Source organism: Desmodus rotundus, chromosome 7, assembly GCF_022682495.2.
Source record: "Desmodus rotundus isolate HL8 chromosome 7, HLdesRot8A.1, whole genome shotgun sequence".
Lineage (NCBI taxonomy): Eukaryota > Metazoa > Chordata > Mammalia > Chiroptera > Phyllostomidae > Desmodus > Desmodus rotundus.
This window is the reverse complement of record NC_071393.1, coordinates 108,838,284-108,858,270: the sequence shown is the minus strand read 5'-3', so window position 1 is coordinate 108,858,270 and position 19,987 is coordinate 108,838,284. Positions and strand designations below refer to the sequence as shown.

At 36.2% G+C, this 19,987-nt stretch overlaps 1 protein-coding gene across 4 annotated transcripts in view; it reads right to left on the bottom strand.

Annotated features, from left to right (window-relative positions):
* The window catches only part of ZBTB1 (zinc finger and BTB domain containing 1), a 28,346-nt gene that overhangs the window by 5,842 nt on the left and 2,517 nt on the right, over positions 1-19,987 (bottom strand). Inside the window, exons 2-3 of one of the 4 annotated variants that reach the window (XM_045201293.3) lie at positions 10,661-10,818; positions 1,284-7,718 (exon numbers count right to left, since the gene is read on the bottom strand). In XM_045201293.3, the coding sequence (XP_045057228.2) occupies positions 5,559-7,700 (2,142 nt within the window). In that variant the 5' untranslated portion in view covers positions 7,701-7,718; positions 10,661-10,818 and the 3' untranslated portion in view covers positions 1,284-5,558. Of the gene's footprint in view, positions 1-1,283; positions 7,719-10,660; positions 10,819-19,987 lie in introns of those variants that run through there. The other 3 variants (XM_045201292.3, XM_024567770.4, XM_024567767.4) reach the window with 3 other exon arrangements.

Genomic DNA, 19,987 nt, shown 5'->3' with positions numbered 1-19,987 from the left:
TTATCCTGAATATAATAAAGGAACAACTTAAGATTTAAACTTCTTAATACTAAAGTCAAGTAAGCATGTACATATAAATATGTAGGTGGTATTAAATTGGTTTAAAATTAGCATGAATTTACAAGCTGCTATTGTCATTTATATTTATCAACTTTCTAAATCTTTGCATTTTTTACCTCTTGCCAGCATAATTTTATAAGTAGCTAAATTTCATCTGGCTTTAGTATGAGATTCTCCCCATGTACCAAGTAATGTGTCCTTGAGTTTGATAGGCCATGAAAAGGGGCCACTTAAATGATTATATAATTACCCATTCTTCTAAATTAATAAAATCTGGCAGATGACAGAGATCATTAAAACAGATTTAACATAGTAAAACCGATTGTATAGGCTGTAGAAATCAGACAATACATGCATGAAGTTAAAATTAGATTCAGCTGGGAGGAAGCCTTCACTTAAACCATTAAATGTTCATTTGTTTAAAGTTCCCTGGTAGGAAAAGTTTTAGGGTGGATATACAGCTATTGTATAGGGAAATTATCTTCCATTTCTTTTCCAAGTAAGACTCTTTGAAGATTTTTTTTCTTTTTTAAAGATTTTATTTATTTACTTTTAGAGAGAGGGAAAGAGGGAGAGAGAGGAAGAGAAACATTAATGTGTGAGAGATCTATGCATCGCCTCTCGCTCAACCCGGACTGTGGACCTGGCACACAACCCAGGTCAAACTGGTGACCCTTCAGTGTGTGGGACAATACCTAACCCACTGAGGCAGCACTCCAGTCAGGGCAGGAGTAAGACTTTTTAAGCTTATACTAGAAAGCCATAGGTGGTTTTGTTGTTTTTGTAAATTGAATTACAAATGGCTCGAAAAACGAACTTTTGTTTTTAGACAAATTTTGACTGCTCTATAAACTTTAATCAAATCAATCACAATTAGGGATTTCATTTCATTTTTTACAAAGAAGTGAAAAATTCCTTATCCACATTGTCTGTGAAGGCAAAAAGAGGAAACTGGTTATTCTAAGGTTCTGATTTTTCTTGGGAACATTTTCAAATGATTTGAGTTATTCGTCAGCCTGAAAACCAGTAAAAGGAAATGAGGACTGGTGGGAGAGAGTAAAACATAAAGGTCAGGAATAAGGAAAAGAGAGGGAGAGATGTTCACAGATGTAGAAATATGTAAGTTGAATTCAAATTAATTTTTTAGAAACTACCATGGGCCCCAAAATTGCTGACAATATTACTAAATGTTTTAAGTTTAAATAAAGGAAAATGAAAACATGTCAGTATTCAGTCTTTATTTCCAAAACATGATTCTGAATGACCCATTCAAATAAACAGTTTTGTTTTCAACTGATATATTTTCCCCACTATTACCAGCTACCTTACCAGGCACTGCAGATGACAGGTGATGAACAAGAAGCACAGTCTCCTAGAAGCTTTATCACATGCGTCCTAGGCTGAAAGGGCCCTTCTTTTATTTTTTGGTAGGTGGAGTATGTAGCTTAGTGGTTAAATACAGGAATGTAGAAATCAGATAGGTCTAGGTTCAAATTCCAATTCTAGTATTAAGTTTCTGTGTGGTTTCGGGAAAAAATAGTCTCTCTGAACCTCAGTCCCCATCTGGAAAATTGGAATGATACTTACCTCGTAAGGCTGTGAGGATTAATTAAAATTGCATATGTAAATCATATAGCAGAGTAGAAAGAGTGCTAACTAAATGGATGCAAGGATTGCTAGTGAGAGTCCTAGGATGGATGGATGGATCATGGGTTTCCAAATCTGGTCTGCAGCTTCAACTTAATACCAAATATAACTCTACTTGCTTCAGCTCCTTGGCATTCATCCTGTCACCCCTCCACTTACTGCACCTCAGATATTAAGGAGATGGGAGACACACCATTAGCATATGTTCCCAGAGCTTTTCAGGACCCTGGAATCCTAGGCCTTGGTAATGCTAGGGTGCCTGCAGAGCAATAGAATTCATTCCCATTGTGAAGCACTTGTTACACAGGAGGTGGGGGTGGTGAGGAAAGTTGAGGATCTGATCAAAGTAAATTAATGAAAAAAAAAGAATTTTAACTCATAAAACTCATTTTAAATGAATAAAAAAGATCAAATTTCTTTATTCTCAACTGTGTGTCACATACAGATTTGAGTTATTTTTCTTTTGGTTGGTACTGATTAAGCTTTTAACAACGATCACAAGTTTTATTCAATATAACCATTACACTGGTTCTTTGGAGGATTTTCTGGAGATCTGTTAAATTTGGAAGTTCCTTAACAAGCAATTCAGAGAAACAAGTATTGTTTTAACTGAGGAAAAGGTTGCAAACCACCACCAGCCTCTCTTCCCACTTTTTTAGAATATAAAAGTTGGTATATTATGTCAAATATTTGGGTATATCCTTGGTATGTTCATAGTAATTGTTTCATTAAACATTCTATAGCTCTAATTGAATTACTTTAATCAAAGTATTTTAACCTATCAAATTACTTCTTTACTCATCTCAGAAAATTTCAAGTTTTTTTATTCAGCTTTTATATCTTGTTCATATTTTTGCTCTCAACTACATAAATGATTTTTCAGGTCAGTCTATTAATTTCCTTTTTAATTGGTACTGAGTGCCCTAGAAACTCCTTATTTTAATTCTTTCATTTTTATAAGTAGCCCCTGTAATCCTCCTCCTAATTTTTGGCTGTACTCAAACTTTACACATTAAACATTAACCATGTACCATTTTACTGATGTGATAAGGCATTTCTCCAAATATATGAAAGAGACTAAGTCCTTGTCTACTGCTACTTGACTGTCCTTTATTAATCTCTGAGATTCTTAGTCCTGTTTACTAAAGAATTATAAACATGAGTTGCACTGTAATTCATGGCAAGCTTGTGAGGCACTGACTCCACTTCCTCCAGAATTTCTTGCTAGAGAACAAAAGTCCTTTTAAGCAAGACAGTTTCAAGACAGAAACAGGAACAAGACTACATATATCTATCTAGATTTTCCTTTCATTTTTAAATTTGGAGACTGATCACTCAAACTATAAAGGCAGGAGGAGCACACAGCTTCCATAACTGATTCACAGTCTCCACAGCACTGGAAGGCGCAAAGCAATACAATAGGAAACTACAGAGCTGTAATTCCAGCCCAGGAGAGGGAAAAATAAATGAGGAAGCTGGGCTGGACAGAGGTGTTGGATATTTTTCATTCTTCCTGGTTTTAAAAGGCAAGTAGCCTTTAAATGAACTCTGTCTTAACATGGAAAACTGCATATTATATTTAAAGAAGCCGATGCTGGCCTGCAGCTAGTTCCAGAACAAAAGGTGTGTGTCCTATGTAACATGAGACTGGAAGAAAACAAGATCATTGAGGTGTGGCTTTGTGAAGCTATAAACATCTCAGTTATGTAAAATTAGAGATTATATTTAATATTTATATATTTGCTTGCTAATGGTTGGCTATTAGTACATGTTAAAACACTAAGTTAAGTCCCCTTTCCTAATGGAATAGAGATAATCCACTAGGAAATGGATTGGTAGTAGTGGCAGTATTTAGAAAGAACCCTGTTCTTTAATGGTGGGAAAGCCATTGAAATATATTTTGATGAGGGTCATGTAAAACATAGCCCCAAAGAAAATTGTTTACTACAATACTATGTAATTTGGAAATTTGGTTTATCTTATCTCTCTTAATGGTCTATGGGTTTGTTACAGAACTTTTATCAGGTTCCCATCAGTAATTATATCGCATATTTCATTATAAGTTGAATTTCAGATTTAATTACTTGCTAAACTACTGTAGCTAAGACTAAGATGAATCACTTTCTGTGTGGCTTTAAAAAAAATCATTTATTTTTTGTGTGTATTTCCCCCATCTCTACTTCCCATTATTTTAATACTGCACAGCTCCTGTACTATTCCTGTTCTTAACACATCAAGGTCTCCCCACAAATCTCTGAGCTCACACTGTGCTCTAATACTTCTTTGTCAACTAAATCTGTGCTAGTCAGTAGATCTCTCAATTCTCTCGGCAACTTGTTCTTTTTACTCAAGTTGTATACAAAAAATATAACTTGCATATCTTAAAAATCTGATGTAAAAAAGAGCAATGCTGTTCATAATCACAAAATTATACTTTTAAATATAGGAGTTATTTAAAATCCCTTTTGTTATGAAAAGGGTATTACAATGCAAGTAATTCACATTGAAAGGCATTCTATTCAATAGTTGTATTTATTGGCCGGTCAGCTTGCCAGTGTTTCGATTCACATGTAATTCATGTAGACCCTGTGTCAGCAACAACTAACAGCAATACTACTTTAACTAAAAAATGATAAACTATTTCCATTTATATGTTCTGTGATTATATTATAGTCCTCAAATTTTGTAGTCCTTTACAGAAAAAATAATAAAGCATGGTGATAAACTCCAATTTGCCACAACACATTTTCTTCAAATCTTAAATAGTATAAAACACAAGACATTTTTTTGCACACTCTACTTTTATAGAACAACCAGATTTGTAATTGGTTTCTTTATTTTATTAGCTTTATCAATATACATGGCAGCTTTCTCAAATCTCAAAGTTCCAAAAGTATGTAATTTTAAAGGTGAAAAATCATTTTCCTTTAGATGCCATATTCCTAGAGAACTATTAAAATCTATTTATATAAACAAAAATAATTGATAAACTAACACACCTTAGAAATCAGAATATTTTAAATTATTTTAAATGAATACAAGATATGTCTTTTTAATTAACTATCATAGTTAAATTTAATATCACAAAACAAAATGACTTGTCCCCACGAATTTCTCAAATGGGGTAAAGTCATTGGGTTTTACACTTAATATAAGTTTTAAATGTGATTATTAAATGATAATATTTTATCAATTATAGGAAAATACTCATTTATAGGAATTTCCTTAGGTCCATCCATCTTTTTAGGCCAAGTTTGAGCCCATGTCAACTTTCAAGGTTAGATTCGGTGCACCTAACCTGCCTAATAAGAATATGAATTTCACTGATAAGGAGGAATAAACAGTGGCTAAATCACTGTTTAACTTGCCAAAAGGAAAAAAAAAAAAAAAAACTAAAAGTGAATGGGATAGCTTCAAATAACTAATTCGTTTGGTTTTTTTTTTAATTTTAATTTAAACAGGAATGGCCAATAATATTGGGTTTAAAATTTCACAGAATAACCTTGAAAAAAAAATAGAAATAGTGAAGTCATCACCTTATTGATAAGAAACTAAAGTTTAATAGTCATTAAAGGGGTAACAACCACTTGTAGTCTACATTTAAAAGTAATTTTAATCATAGCTAAAACAAACTAAAAACAAAGAATTCTATTAAGAAAAAACAAAAGTGATAAACATTTAATAACACCTAAAATATAGATACTTAAGATCCTAGACAAAAATATTTAAAGTAAAAAGGCCTTGAATTTTTCCAACAATTCACCTTAGAAAATCAGTTTCTAAATAGCTCATATCCTTTGCTTTGGTGTTTTGCCTGCTATCAACTAAGCATTAGTACAGTAGAAAATGACTTATGTTCTTTTCAAATGCTTGGCATTATAATGTGATCTCATATCTTTCCTCAAATTAAATTTTGCTCCACATATTCCACATGTATACAGATGAACATCCATGTGCTGTTCCAACTGTTCATTATTTGGGAATATCTGAAAGCAGACCTGGCATATAGTCTCACCAGCAGATAAATGAGAAATCATATGCCGTACATGGTCATGTTTTCTGAAGTTTCCTTGATCACAAATGGAACAGACATACCTGGCCATGCCTTTGTGCATATCATTGTGCAGTCGCAACTGACGTTCTCTTAAAAACTGCTTTCCACATGTCTGGCACACAAACTGTTTTTCCTTCGTATGAACAGTATAGTGTTCTCTTAGGTGACATCGCTGATAAAACCCTTTTCCACAGAGATTACAAAAATGCTTTCGTCTGTGATCTCTTTCATTTTCTTCCATGATAGCATTCTTAAACATTTCTTGGTCTAGGCAGCTAGACATATGTTCAACCACTAGATTTTCAGTTTCAAAACGCTGGCCACAATTAGGACACCGAAAAGGACAAGCAGAATGTTTAAATAACTGCTTTTTTTGGATACTGTTTATCTGAAAATGATTGTCCCTAAAATCATCCAACATTTCAACAAACATATCTCTTATTTCAGACTGCTCATCAGGATTCTCTTCCATGTCCATTTTCTCCTCAGTATTTCCTAACCCATTCATTGTCAGATCTTGGGGTTCTCCACATCTCTGAGCATGTTCCTGAAGCTGTCTACCCTTCACAAGTATTTGTCCACATTTACCACATGCACAGATATTTTCAATGTGTTTGGCTAAGTAATGAGATGACAGGTCCTCCTCGGTTATTGTGAGTCCACACAGCTCACAAGATGCATTTTCAGTATCCTCTTGTACAGGACTACTGTTGTTAGGAGGCCTCATGTTTTCTAAACCAACTCTTTCATCAGCATTTAGCGACATCCGAGGTTTTAGAGTTTTCCTACCACTTTTTTTAATACTCACATCTTCTTCAACATAATATCTATAAAATGGCTCTTCAGGCTCATCTTCTAATTCATCATTGTCAGTGGATTCATTACAGTCTTTATCAGTAACTTTAATAATGTTAAAGTCTTTCAGTTCATCTGTAGGAATGTCTTCTGGCTCCATCTTGATGATGATTCTTTTCCTCTCAGCAGCTCTGCTTTTTTCTTCACTGGCTAGTTCAGACTCCACTGTGCTACTCTTTCTGCTTCCAGTGGTCGAAGTCGAATCATCAGCAGCCTGGCTTGTGTCTCCTCTGTATTTTTCCGTCTGTGGAGAGAATGTCTTAGAAGAATCCTTTTCACCAAATTCAGCCTTGATACCACCATCTTTTCCGTCTCTAACATCTACTATTCTGTGGTAGGATCTCGTGTTTTGGTATGAATGTCTGTTAGTACAGGTTAGCACATGCTCATCTAATAATTTTTCACAGCTAAAGCCAAATCCACAACTATCACAGGTAAAACTTCGTCCAAAGCGTCGTGACACACGTTCTTTTGGAGTAGATAATTTGGACACAGAGCTTTTTTTACATACATCAAACAGTGGTTCAGGAAAATTACCCAATTGTAAAGACTCTTCATCAGGCTCTCTGTTATGTGGTGTATTTACTGTTGAACTTGGCTCTGCACACCACCTGTTGGATTCATTGCCATTTCTAGCCACAGTATCTTCATACATTCTTACCCCAAATATCATTTTGCTGTTCTGTTTGCTAGAAGCAGAAGATGAACATTTTGAACTAGAACAATCTGCGTCCTGTATGTCTTCTAAGCAGTCGGGAACGTTGTACAGCTGTAGGTAATTCATTGCCACTTTAAATTGCTCAAAACTGGAGGGAGCTGTCATAATTTTCCCTAAATACATAAATTGCAAAATGAGATCAAAACACTCAGCACTAATTTTCATGTTGCTGAGGTTCAGTTGTGCAGTACTATGCTGATGGTTCATGAAAAACATTCTAAAATAGGAGCTACAAGCAGCTAGCACAGCTTTGTGCGCTTGAAAGTAAATGTCATCAATTGCAATACAACAGTCACAGAGAAAGCCCCATTCCCTTTGGTTGTTTAGCTGCTGAAGGACGTAGCTGCTGTGGCTGGGCTTTGCCATCTTCTATTGATCAGAGACCTATGTAAAACAAAAATATTACAGTCAGACAAGATATCAGAAGAGCACTTCAACAAAAGAATAATTCTGATCATGATCTGTGACTTTGCTATTGCAATCAAGGTATGAATAGTCTTCTTCCATTCCCATGTAGAAAAAGTCAGTAATATATACCTGAATCATTTTTCAGGTATATATTATTACATTTACCAGCCATTTATTCAAACTACTCATTTTGATTTTAAGAAACACAAGCAAAGGTATCACAAGCCAAAAAATCATCATTTTGGTTCCATTACAACTCTATGTGGAAAAATGTGTATTAAATTTGAAAGGAAAAAAGATGCAAACTTAGCAGTACTTAAAGTATATAAACAATGAAAGTAAATAAAATAGCAACTTAAATTGAATATTAAAAACTTCTTAGATGATGAATAAAAGGAATTATTGCTCATTTTAATTTTTTTAAAGATTTTATTCATTTATTTTTAGAGAGAGGGGAAGGAGAAAGAGAGGGAGAGAAACATCAATGTATGGTTGCCTCTCACATGTTCCCTACTGGGGACCTGGCCCACAACCCAGGCATGTGCCCTGACTGGGAACCAAACCGGCAACCCTTTGGTTCGCAGCCTGCGCTCCATCCACTGAGCTATACCAGCCAGGACAGGAATTACTGCTCATTTTTAAATGTGAAAAGGATATTTCCATTTTGTTAAAAAAAAGTCCTGATTTTTTAGATATATGTACTGATATGTTTACAGATCAAATGATATATCTATAATGTGCTTGAAAATAATACAGTGGTTTGGGTGTGGGGCTATAGATGATACAAGATTGGTCGTGTGCTGATAACTACTGAAGCTAGGAGATAAGTATAATTCTATTTTTGTATGTTTGAAAATTTCCTTAGAAAATTTTGTTTTTTTAATTATTTAAAAAAATTTTATTTTAAAATTTATTTTTATTAAATTAAATGGAAATAGCACCAAGCAAATAGGTTTGATTACTGCTTTTTCCTTATATGTGAGAATAATTCTGTAGAGTCAGAATATAGCTGTCTTTTATTGCTCGGTATATACTTTAGTGTATAAAGAAGTGGATCTATTTGGGAAGAAGGTGTTTATCCATAGATTATAAATTCTTCTTAATTTTTGGATTGTTTTTAAAAAATACACAAAAGTAACACATGCTCACTGCAAAAAATTCAAACATAAAAATATATAGAATAAAAACACACCTTAGGCTGCATAGCTCTTCAAATACTCTGGATTATATATCTTCAGATCAGTTTCTATGGATACATACAAAGTCAACAAATATTGAGTACCTACTATGTGCCAGGCACATAGTTTTGCTTTTGCTGTGTATTTGTTTTTTAAACCTAAATGGTATCATAACACATTACTTTCTGCAACTAGTTTTTTTTTCTTCACTTAACAACATATGGTAGACATTATAAGTATTTTTATTTTTTTTAATTTTATTTATTCATTTTAGAGAGGGGAAGGGAGAGAGAAAGGGAGGGAGAGAAACATCAATGTGTGGCTGCCTCTTGCGTGCCCCCTACTGGGGACCTGGCCCACAAACCAGGCATCTTTCCTAGACTGGGAATCAAACCAGCAACCCTCTGGTTCACAGGCCAGCATTCAATCCACTGAGCCACACCAGCCAAGGCCACTATAAATATTTTTAATGTAGGGAGTTGACTTTGGATAAAAACAACAGGAAAGGGAAATATTAGAAGCACTAGATGTGCTTATCTATCATATTACACAGCTAAAATAAGATCCAATTTCAGGATCAATTTTTAATGTGTATACATAAAACTTCAGAATGTTTTCTACCAAAAAACAAGTTCCTACGCAATTTGAACATAAAAAGAACATTTAACAAGCTGTTCAGAGAAATAAAATGTTCACTCTTCAGTTTCCAAACCCTTCAATCCTTTTAATAATTAAGACATCTCTAAGTTTACTAGCTTCACTTGCTTTTTAATCTGTTTGTCACAAATCACCTGGATTACATACTCCTTCCCTTTTCCCTACTACCTAAAGAGTCATCCTGCCTCCTTTTTCCTACCTACAGATAAAGAGTGGCACAGCCAGGGATGCACACGAAACTATTGTTGAAGTGCACTGGTGAAATGAAGGTGGTTTATAATGAGTACTGCCTTCTTGTAATTGCAACTACTGTGCCTTTTCTATAAGCTAGATCAGGTATTTCAAGTAGGTACAATATTTCAACCTTTTGTGACTCAGATATTTATGCCAGAACTATGAGGGATCATGTTCAGTAAGTACCTAAATGTAAAAAGCAATTTGTGTACGCAGATTTTCATCAATGTGTTATTTATCATTTGAAATGCCTGGTTATAAGGGAATTGTTAGTGAACCAAGATGAATCTACACCCTAAAATTCACTGTCATGCAATCTTTAAAAACTATATTCATGAATGAAAACTGTAGAAGAAAATGAGAAAAGTTTGACCCCAAGTCGATTTTATATACAATGAGATTTCTAGGTCTCCAGGCATTTTTGTAGGATTCAGAGAGACTTTTAATAAATAATAAATCAAAGAGAAAGAGGCAGAGAGATGGCTATTATCTCAAAAAAATTTTTATAGTAATAAGAGTTGCTTAGAAATGAAACAAAACTCATCCAAAGGATAATGAATGCACTGTGTGGAAACAAGGACAAATGTTGTTGAGAATAGTACAGTACAGTGAAAAGAGCACAGGCTTTGGATGAGACAGATCTGAGTTGCAATCTCGAATTTGCTGCCTTGGGTAACTTGTTTATTCTCATTGACCCTAAGTTTCCTAAACAGTCAAGGTGGGGTTAGTAATAACTCAAATAATATATCAAACATGAGGATTCATAGAAGCAATGTATACAATGTACAGTGCTTGGCATGTAATAATTAATGGAAGTTACTGTGTCAACTGTGTGGTTGTGATGCTTACCTTAACTATCAGGAGTGAAGTTTCACTAGATAGGCTTAGTTTCCTTTGAAACAGAAGTCCAACAGCACAAAGTCAGCAGTTAATCTGTAAAAACGTTCGGGTTTTAAATATCCCGTGCTTGAAATAATGACAGGAAGCGCTTAAAGGTCCCAAGGGCCCTTCAAATTTAAATGAAAAGCGGTTTTATGGTCAGCAACCAAAATTAATGCAACTACATAGAAAACCAAGAGTAACAGGCACATCTGTAGCCACAGTTGCAATCAATTAAATTAGTGAAAATGCATACATTCTGTGTTAACACAAACAAAACACTAAAACAAATAAGAGCATCAACTGCACTTTAATGTATGCATATTAATTCAACAAATATTTATAGAATATTTTGGTGTCCCAGACACTGTATAAAGCACTGAGAGTCAGCAATAGCACAGGTATTCTGTAATCTAAAGGATACATAATGCATGAGAATTTTGACTTTTTCTACATCAGTGACTTCATTCAACATGTTCTCTCAGTAAAGTGCCTACTCTGTGGAAGAAGGCATCGTGCTGTGGTGAAAAGAACAAGGGGTCTGGGTCAGACAGGCCTGGATATGACTCTCACTGCCTCCGTATGTCTATTTCAACCTCCCTCTCTCACAGAGCCGGAAGCTGAACAAGTACTGTGTCTAAAATCAATGCTAATACTATGGCTTTGAGGCTGACCTAGAACTGTAATTTCATCAATGTCATTATGCAAATGTCCAAGTTCTGAGTAGAAATAATTTTAGGTAGACTGACTTTTAATAGCGATCATTCACATATTAGTACCAGCAACTCTGTTCATGTTACACCTCATTCAGAAAAGCTTTAAGTAACGCTTAACACCAAAAAGGAAGGGGACCTGGAAGGAGTTCAGGATGAGGGATCTAAATTGCTGTGAGACTTTTAGCTTGTTATCTCTTAAGAATGATTTTTGCTTTAAAATTTTATTAAACAATAAATTTCACTCAAATTCCCAAAGAAGTTTGCTCTTTTCAAGATTTTGATATCCTTAATAATGCTACCAAAAAAACTTAATAAACTTTGTTACAGTAAAGCTTGTAAATAGTTTTGAATAAAAGGATTATTATATTTCAGTTGTTCTTGTTTTTATAACTGAAATTGGTGGTTGCTTTTGTTTGTGTCCCTAGCTTCATCACTGGTAGAACAAATTTATTACAGCTGGAAGCCAAGGGTATGGGACTAAGAGCAGAACCTTCAAATGAAATCTAAAGCCAAAGAGATCGCCTAAGGATAGGACACCCAGTGTGCATGCCGTTGTCCAGGAAGGATAAGGAGTTAGATGATGCAAAAATTTTATACTGGATTTTTAAAAAATTTAGTTTGAGCCCTGGCTGGCGTGGGTCAGTGAATTGAGTGCAGGCCTGCAAACTAAAGTGCTGCCGGTTCAATTCCCAGTCAGGGCACATGCCTGGGTTGCAAGCCAGGTCTTTGGTAGAGGGCGTGTGAGAGGCAACCACACACTGATGTTTCTCTCCCTCTCTTTCTCCCTCTGTTCCCCTCTGTCTAAAAATAAATAAATAAAGTCTTTAAAAAAAAATTTAGTTTGAGAAAGTTTACCAGCTCATCTTAAATTTAAAAACAGCCACCAAGCACATTACGCAATTTAGATATTCACAGACTTTCACAACATAAAGAGATCTAATCTAGTCCAAATTCTTATTTCATAGAAAGGCAAAGATCTATGGCTGCTGAATAATGTATCAAGGGTATCGTTAAGTGGGTAAAGTAGGTACTAGGACTCCTGACCACCCAGATGGAAACGAGCCACTGTAGAGTAATTACTACACATTACTTTGTACTAGGCAGCGTGCCCTTCTCAAAGAATACAAGGATGGTGCATGAGTCCTTAACACAGGGCTTACTGGCCAGGTGCTCTTGTACTTGTGACTATCTCCATCTGAACTCTATCTGTAATATGATTTTATCCATATATTTGCACCTAGTCTTATCCAGGAGACAAGTTCCCTAAATTATATTGTGTAAGCTATTTCAGTAAATTCTCACTGACATAGTAAGTTTTCAGAAATACTTTTCCTTCATTGCTAAATCTCTTAAATTGGAAAAAAAGTTTTGCTGGATGTCCTTTTGACCTACCCTTAATCAAATGATAACTTAAGGGTCTATAAATAAGCATATAAAGTGGGTGAATTGCCCGGCTGGTGTGGCTCAGTGAATTGAGTGCCAGCCTGTGAACTAAGGGGTTGCTGGTTCAATTCCCAGTCAGAACACATGCCTGGGTTGCAGGCTGTGTCCCCAGTAGGGGGTTCGAGAGAGGCAATCACACACTGATGTTTTCTCTCCCTCTCTTTCTCCCTCCCTTCACTTCTCTCTAGGGATGAATAAATAAAATCTTAAAAAAAAATAAAGTGGATGAAGAAATAAACTATTTGCCTGTCTATAAGGCAAATAATCACTCCCTTATTTGTGTCAGACTCGCATTACAGAGGCCCCTGAGGACCATTTGCACAGCCTCAGTGAGTCTACGGCAGAGCGCAGCATCGCACTCAATGAGCATGCTGGTCTCTGGACTACTAAAAATTACCTTTGGACCTTTAAATATGTGTGTGTGTGTCTTCATTTCCTTGTATGTATTTCTTATTGAATGTATGTACATGGATTTGAGAGCTATAGATTAGTTTTTTAAGAAACCTGAAATGTAATGAAAGGATTCTCTCATGTTTATAATTCAGAGTATCAGAATGTATTGAACAGCTACATTATTACTTATGCTGCATAGAACACTGAAGTAGAGGGTGAAGAAGGATGGTATACAATAGAGCTAATTATATATAAGGAATTAAATTTTAAACCAAGAAACAATCTGAGAATAATTAAGTACTAAACTATATTGAATAAAGTTCAGTAAGAGTTTTGAAAAACAAAGGCATGAATTATACTAGAAAGTTTTAGTAGTAGGTTTTAGGAAGGATGTAGGATTTCAGTGAAGGCTTGATGAATGAGTAGAATAAAGAAAAGGAGAAAGAGAGGTGCAGGGTGGAGGGGGATAAAGGGAAGAAAAAAGGGACAACTGTAATATCATAATCAATAAAATATATTTTGAAAAAAGGGAAAGGCATTTCAGCAATCTGTATGTGTCTATGTGAATAATTGGGGAGAAGTACACAGCAGCACAAACAAAGCTTGAAAATGTACTGGGAGGGAAGGTAGATTTGTTTTACTGGCCTTAGTATTGATGTTCCAGGCTCTAGTCTAAGGAAATGTGTATGCATATCATATATGTATTATATACAGTATGCATGCACGTAAATATGTATAGAATTGTATCATTTAATCCTTATAACAAACCCTTCAAAGGAGGTGATGTTTTAAGACCCATTTTTCAAATAAGAAAACAGAGGTACACAATGTTATATAACCTTCCTAAGGCTACAGAGGACTTTTTAAGATTAGAACACACACAATATGACTCTTCAGCCTGAGATAATGGCCTTAAGAATTTTGCCACCTATAAAAATAAAGTCACCTCAGTAAAATTCTTTCCTAGAAAACCACTTTCCAGGGTACACAATCCAATTTCTAAATTTTAATTTAATTAAATTCTTTTAGGTTTTCCCCTAGAAATTTCCAGGAAGAACCAGTTGTAGAGGCTCCCAAAGATAAAAGGTTTTACTTCAAAGCACTTAAATGACAGGCATGGTCAAGTTTAGAAAAATTTATGCACTTTTTAGAGCAAGCATTTTGATTGGTTATTGGACTGTACATACAGGAAATTCCATTAGTAAAAAAATTTTATTGATTGATTTTAGAGGAAGGGAGAGAGAGAGAAAAACATTGATTTGTTGTTCCACTCATTTATGCATTCATTGGTTGATTCTTGTATATGCCCTGACCAGGATTCAACCTGTAACCTTGGTGTATTGGGAGGATGCTCTAACCAACTGAGATACCCAGCCCAGGCAATACAGGAAGTTCTGAAATTATAATTGAGTTATGTTTTAAAACTTTAAGTTAGTTATTTGGATCTTGAAACACATAATTTCCATAGAAACAATGCTATAAATGGTGGTTGAGTTCTATGCTCACATGCTAAAATCTTTAAAAACCCTAATGTGCTATCGTATTATTTATATCACTAGCACTAACAGAGGTCCTGTACAGCAGTGCCTAACTGAACTCTCAAGGACAGGGACAAACGAGGCTTGATGGATGGCCTTTGTGTTTGTTCCCTGTGCCTAGCACACTCTTCCCACATGGCTGGCTCTTAATGCATGCTTGTTTGGTGAAAGTATTAACTAAGAGCCCAGGAAGCAGACACCAATGGATACGAATACCAGCTCTTCCACTAAATATCTTTCCCTTCTAAGCCTACTTTTCTCATCTATAAAATACGGATGGATAATCATACTTCTCATAGGACTCTTGTATAAATTAGATGACAAAATTTTTTTTCTTTTCAATCCAAACATAATACAATTTTCTTAAATATTAATGTCATCATTGTGAACATAGTTCATAGAATTTTATGAAGAGATCAAAAGTTCAACTTTCTGCTTTATGGATGAGAAAACAAACAGGTGCTAAGAGGTTAAGTGGTATGTTTAAAGTCACGTCTAGTTTTGGTGGCTGGCAGGATAGGACTCCTTGGACTCCTTAATCCTGGCCTAGTGCTCTTCGTACTATTCTAACTGCAGCTCCCAAGTACAGCACACTTGGCTTTCTCCTCTGCATCAATTATGTTTTATTGAAATATAGGAAGTACTCAAATTTTCAAGGGTTGTTTGCAACTACATAATGGCCTGAGACTATTAAGCTTTTGGAGATTTTGGTTTGTCGGGTCAGTATTTTTCTGTCTCTGTGTGAGTCAAGCCACAGCTGTCACTTCTAAGAGGTGTGCTAAACTCTTGCTGCCACCATTTCAATCTGTTAATGGGTTATAAAATTATTAAGACAAAAACTCATTGAAACTGAATCTACATAAATAACTTTCTGTGAGGACACAGGAAAGTGTTCTATGAGTAAGATAAAGTTTTAATTCCTGCACTTTGTTTCATCTATTTTAAATACAGATAAGCAACAAATTGCCTTAGTCTTTTGCTTCAGTCCAGGGCACTTGTGAGATCTTTCTGTAGTTCAGCTGCATTATGGGTCTAGAAAATTAATTAATCCACACAGAAAGCAAAGGAAACCTAGAGGCTTCTGGAATATCCCCCTCTCTCCCTCCAGGCGTGTAGGAAGAAAAGTATTTAATCCAAGTTTTTATAGGATTAAAACAGATAGTTTTGATCTGTTCATTCTAAAGAAACAACATGGCATCTTCTGACCACCAGAGGGCACATTGTGAACAGTAAGCTTCTCAGCAAAAAGCAGCTTCACTGAAAGTCCCTTTTTGCATGTGGCATTTGTATTCTTAAAGTTCACTTTGTGGAACTATCTATTCCAAAGTACTCACTCTGTGACTTTGGGACCCACCTAAAACTGCTGCTCCACCAGTACTCTCTATCTTAGCTGGCACCACTATGCACTAATCACCCAGGCTACTTGGAAGTCACCTGGGACTTCTTCCTCATAATTAAGTCTTGCCAATTTTTCTCATTAAATACTTCTCAGAGCTGTCTCTATTCCATCCCTACCCTCCCTGAACTCCTACGGCCTCTATCATCACTTCTGAGTTATTACAACAGGCTCCTTAACTGGTCCCTCGTGCTCAGAGGACTCAAGAAGAAAACCAGGCCCCATCATTCTTTTGCTTAAACCCTCTATAGTTCCCTTCACATACTCTCACATACAAACTCCTTAGCAAGGCATACCAAGCCCTCTGTGCCCACCCATCTAGTCTTGTTTGGCTAGTTCCTGTTTCAAATTTCATGTTCAAGCATAAAAGACAAACATAAAACTGCTTCTCTCCCGATCCCCCACCCCATTTCTTCATATATTTTTTACCTCCATTTTTAGTCATGCTGATTAGTTCTGTATGAATCTCCAATATGTCATTTAATGCTCAGTTTATCACTTCCTCCACAAAGCCTTCTGTAACACCTCCTTCTCCCACTCTTTTAGGTTTTGGTATTACTCTGTATTATCTCATTTTATACTTATTACACTTTAATCATCAGAGCAGCAATGTAAAGTGGGTGTCAAAGCCTGGGTTCAAATTCTGGCTCTACCACTTGTTAGGTGTGACCCGAAGCAGATTGCTTCACCAACTTGTGCCTCAATTCTCATCTGAGAATGGGGATGGTAATCTTTAGACTTACTGTAAGGCAGTGTCTTTCACAGAGTTAAAAGTGCTAAATAAGAATCAGCTACCACCATTTTCTATGTGTTGGTCTCGCCTCTAGATTATGAGCAACTTGAAGGCAAGGACTTGGCTTTATTTCTCGGCAACATAACATGTTTCAGTAAAAGATGCTGAATGAATAACTGGTGAGGAAGCTCAATGATGGTGGTAAGTCCTACCCATTTCCTTCTTTCAGCAGATATGTACATATTTTTAAATTGTATTGTTTCCACTTGTATAGCTCTGATTTTTAAAATGTTTAATTGTAACCAAAACCCTGAAAACTTCACATTTTTGTCTAATTGTCAATGAAATGAAACCAAAAAAGTGTATCACAAAAAGTATGCTCATTCTAAGAAGTTTAACTACACTTTAAAGCCTTAAATCTATTTAAGAATTAAGATTGCCCTGACTGGTGTAGTGCAGTGGGTTGGGCACTGTCCTGCAAACTTAAAGTTCACTGGTTCAATTCCCGGTCAGGGCACATGCCTGGGTTGCAGGCCAGGTCCTCCGTTGAGGGCATGAGGGGCAACTAACTGATCAATGTTCTCTCCCACATCGATGTTTCTCTCCCCCTCTTCCTGCCTCCCTTCCCCTCTCTCTAAAAATAAATAAATAGAATCTTTAAAAAAAAAAAAAGAATTAAGATTCCCCCTAATCCTAAAGCACCCAACACCACAAAGTCTTCCTGATTTCATACATACTATTCCCTTTGCTTAGAACTTTTTCCACTTCCAGTTCATTCTCTTCAGGAAGTTTTTTCTGATCCCCGGGTGAGGCAGATGCCCCTCTTCTGTGCTTCTACAACAGCCTGTACCTAGCACTACAGAGTGACAAATAATGTATCATCCAATGTGGGATGCTATATCTATCACCACACTTCATGGCAAGGGATTATAATTATGTGGCTTCCCTGCTTTGCTGTAAGCTCCTTGAGATCAGAGCACTGTCTTAGTCATCACTGTATCCCTGAACCTCTTTAACAGTTGGCTGATATTTGATGGGTTGATCAGTTTTTGAATAAATAAATGTTGAAGTAGATAAGTTTTATTTTGCTTTTTTTTTTTTTGGCACTATTTCAATCATGGCAACTTTTATATAAAGGGTGGGGGGAAAGTAGGTTTATAATTGTATGTGAAACAGGAGTTTATTCTTGTTTTATACTATCTTTTTTTAAAAGATTTTATTATTTTTACAGAGAGGAAGGGAGGGAGAAAGAGAGGGAAAGATCAATGTGTGGTTGCCTCTCAGGCACGCCCCCTACTGGGGGACCTGGCCAGCAACCCAGGCATGTGCCCTGACTGGGAACTGAACTGTTGACCCTTTGGTTCACAGGCTGGTGCTCAATCCACCGAGCCACACCAGCCAGGGTTTTTGTTGTTTTTTTTTTTTAATTTGAGAGAGAGAGAGACAAAAATTGATTTGTTGTTCCACTTACTTATGCATTCATTGGTTGGTCGCTTCTTTTGTGTGCCCTGACCAGGGATCAAACCCACAACCATGGCACATTGGGATGACGCTATAGCCAACTGATCTACTGGGCTAGGGCTTATATTATTACTTATTAATTATTGTACTATTTTCCCCTACAAACAACTGCAAAGCTACTTTTGCCCTACCCTGTAGTGGTCAAAAACTTATGAAACAATTTCCCATACAGTATACAACTGATTCCTATAACCACACTGAGGTTAAAATTATTAACCTCATTTTTTATTTATTTTTAATTTTTAAAGGTTTTATTTATTTATTTTTGGAGAGAGGGAAAGGGAGGGAGAAAGAGAGGGAGATAAATATCAATGTGTGGTTGCCTCTCACGTGACCCCCATTAGGGACCGGGCCCGCAACCTAGGCATGTGCCCTAACTGGGAATCGAACCAGCAAACCTTTGGTTCACAGCCTGTGCTCAATCCACTGAGCTACACCAGCCAGGGCTTAACCTCATTTTTAAATGAGGAAGCAGGTCCAGTAGTTGATATTAAATGCTCATACTGTAATTAGAAGATGAGACTCAAAGTCTCTTTTGATTCAGAGCCCTAAGCTTGTTTTTATAAACTAGACAACACTCTACCAATGACAATTAACTGAGGTGTACCTTTGGAATGAACATTCTAGGCCTCCCAGAGTCACTCCATTCTCATACTGCCCCATATGGCAAGCAGAATGCCTGCTCCTTCCCCACCTCCTCTTCTATCTGGGGACTCCCACTGCCCTTGAGGGCAAGCCCCTCCCTAGTGTTAAAAATTTAACGGAGGATAGAGCTCTTCCCTGTCCTCTAAAAAGGATTACATACATCTCAGAAAACCAACTGGTTGGTGAGTTAATTCTTTAATCTATCTTAAATATGTACTATCTCCTTCCACGGCACATCTGAAAACCAAAGGCATTAATCCCTCTAATTTCCTCTAATTTCCTCTCCTTGATGTTTGGCATGCTACCTCTGGATAGAGGAACCCCTCATCCCACATCAACACAGGGATATCTTGACAGTGGTCTTCATGGCAAGTATACCCACTTCTTCCCAACTATAAATTACAATACCCTCTACCATTTGAGGGTTTTATTTGCTTTCAATGAGTTTGGCTGGTATAAATCAACCCATGAGAGGCTGGACATCAACATTAAAATAGTGTGAGAAAATAGCCCACCAAGGTACAGTACTTCATTAGGACAGACCTAAAATAGCAGCCCTGTCATATTAATCTCATGCCTGTTACTTAATCCCAGAATTCCAAATTGGTCCAATGCAAAACATTTCCCTTTCCTCTACCTGGTCAATACTCACCAACCTGAGTGGTGAACAGAGAACATGAGCCCATGAATCATCTGACAGGCCATCCCCAGGCAGAGCGAGGCATACACAACAGCACGCTTACGATCAAATCTTGCCTTCTCTCATTTTACACAAGGAATTGACTGCTACCAGTGATTATCTCTGGGGAGTGGGAGTCAGAGTGACTTTCATTTTTATATTTTATGTAGGTTGAATTTTTACAAAGAGCATGGATTTTATAATAAAGTATTCCCACTTTGAGAAAAAAGGGG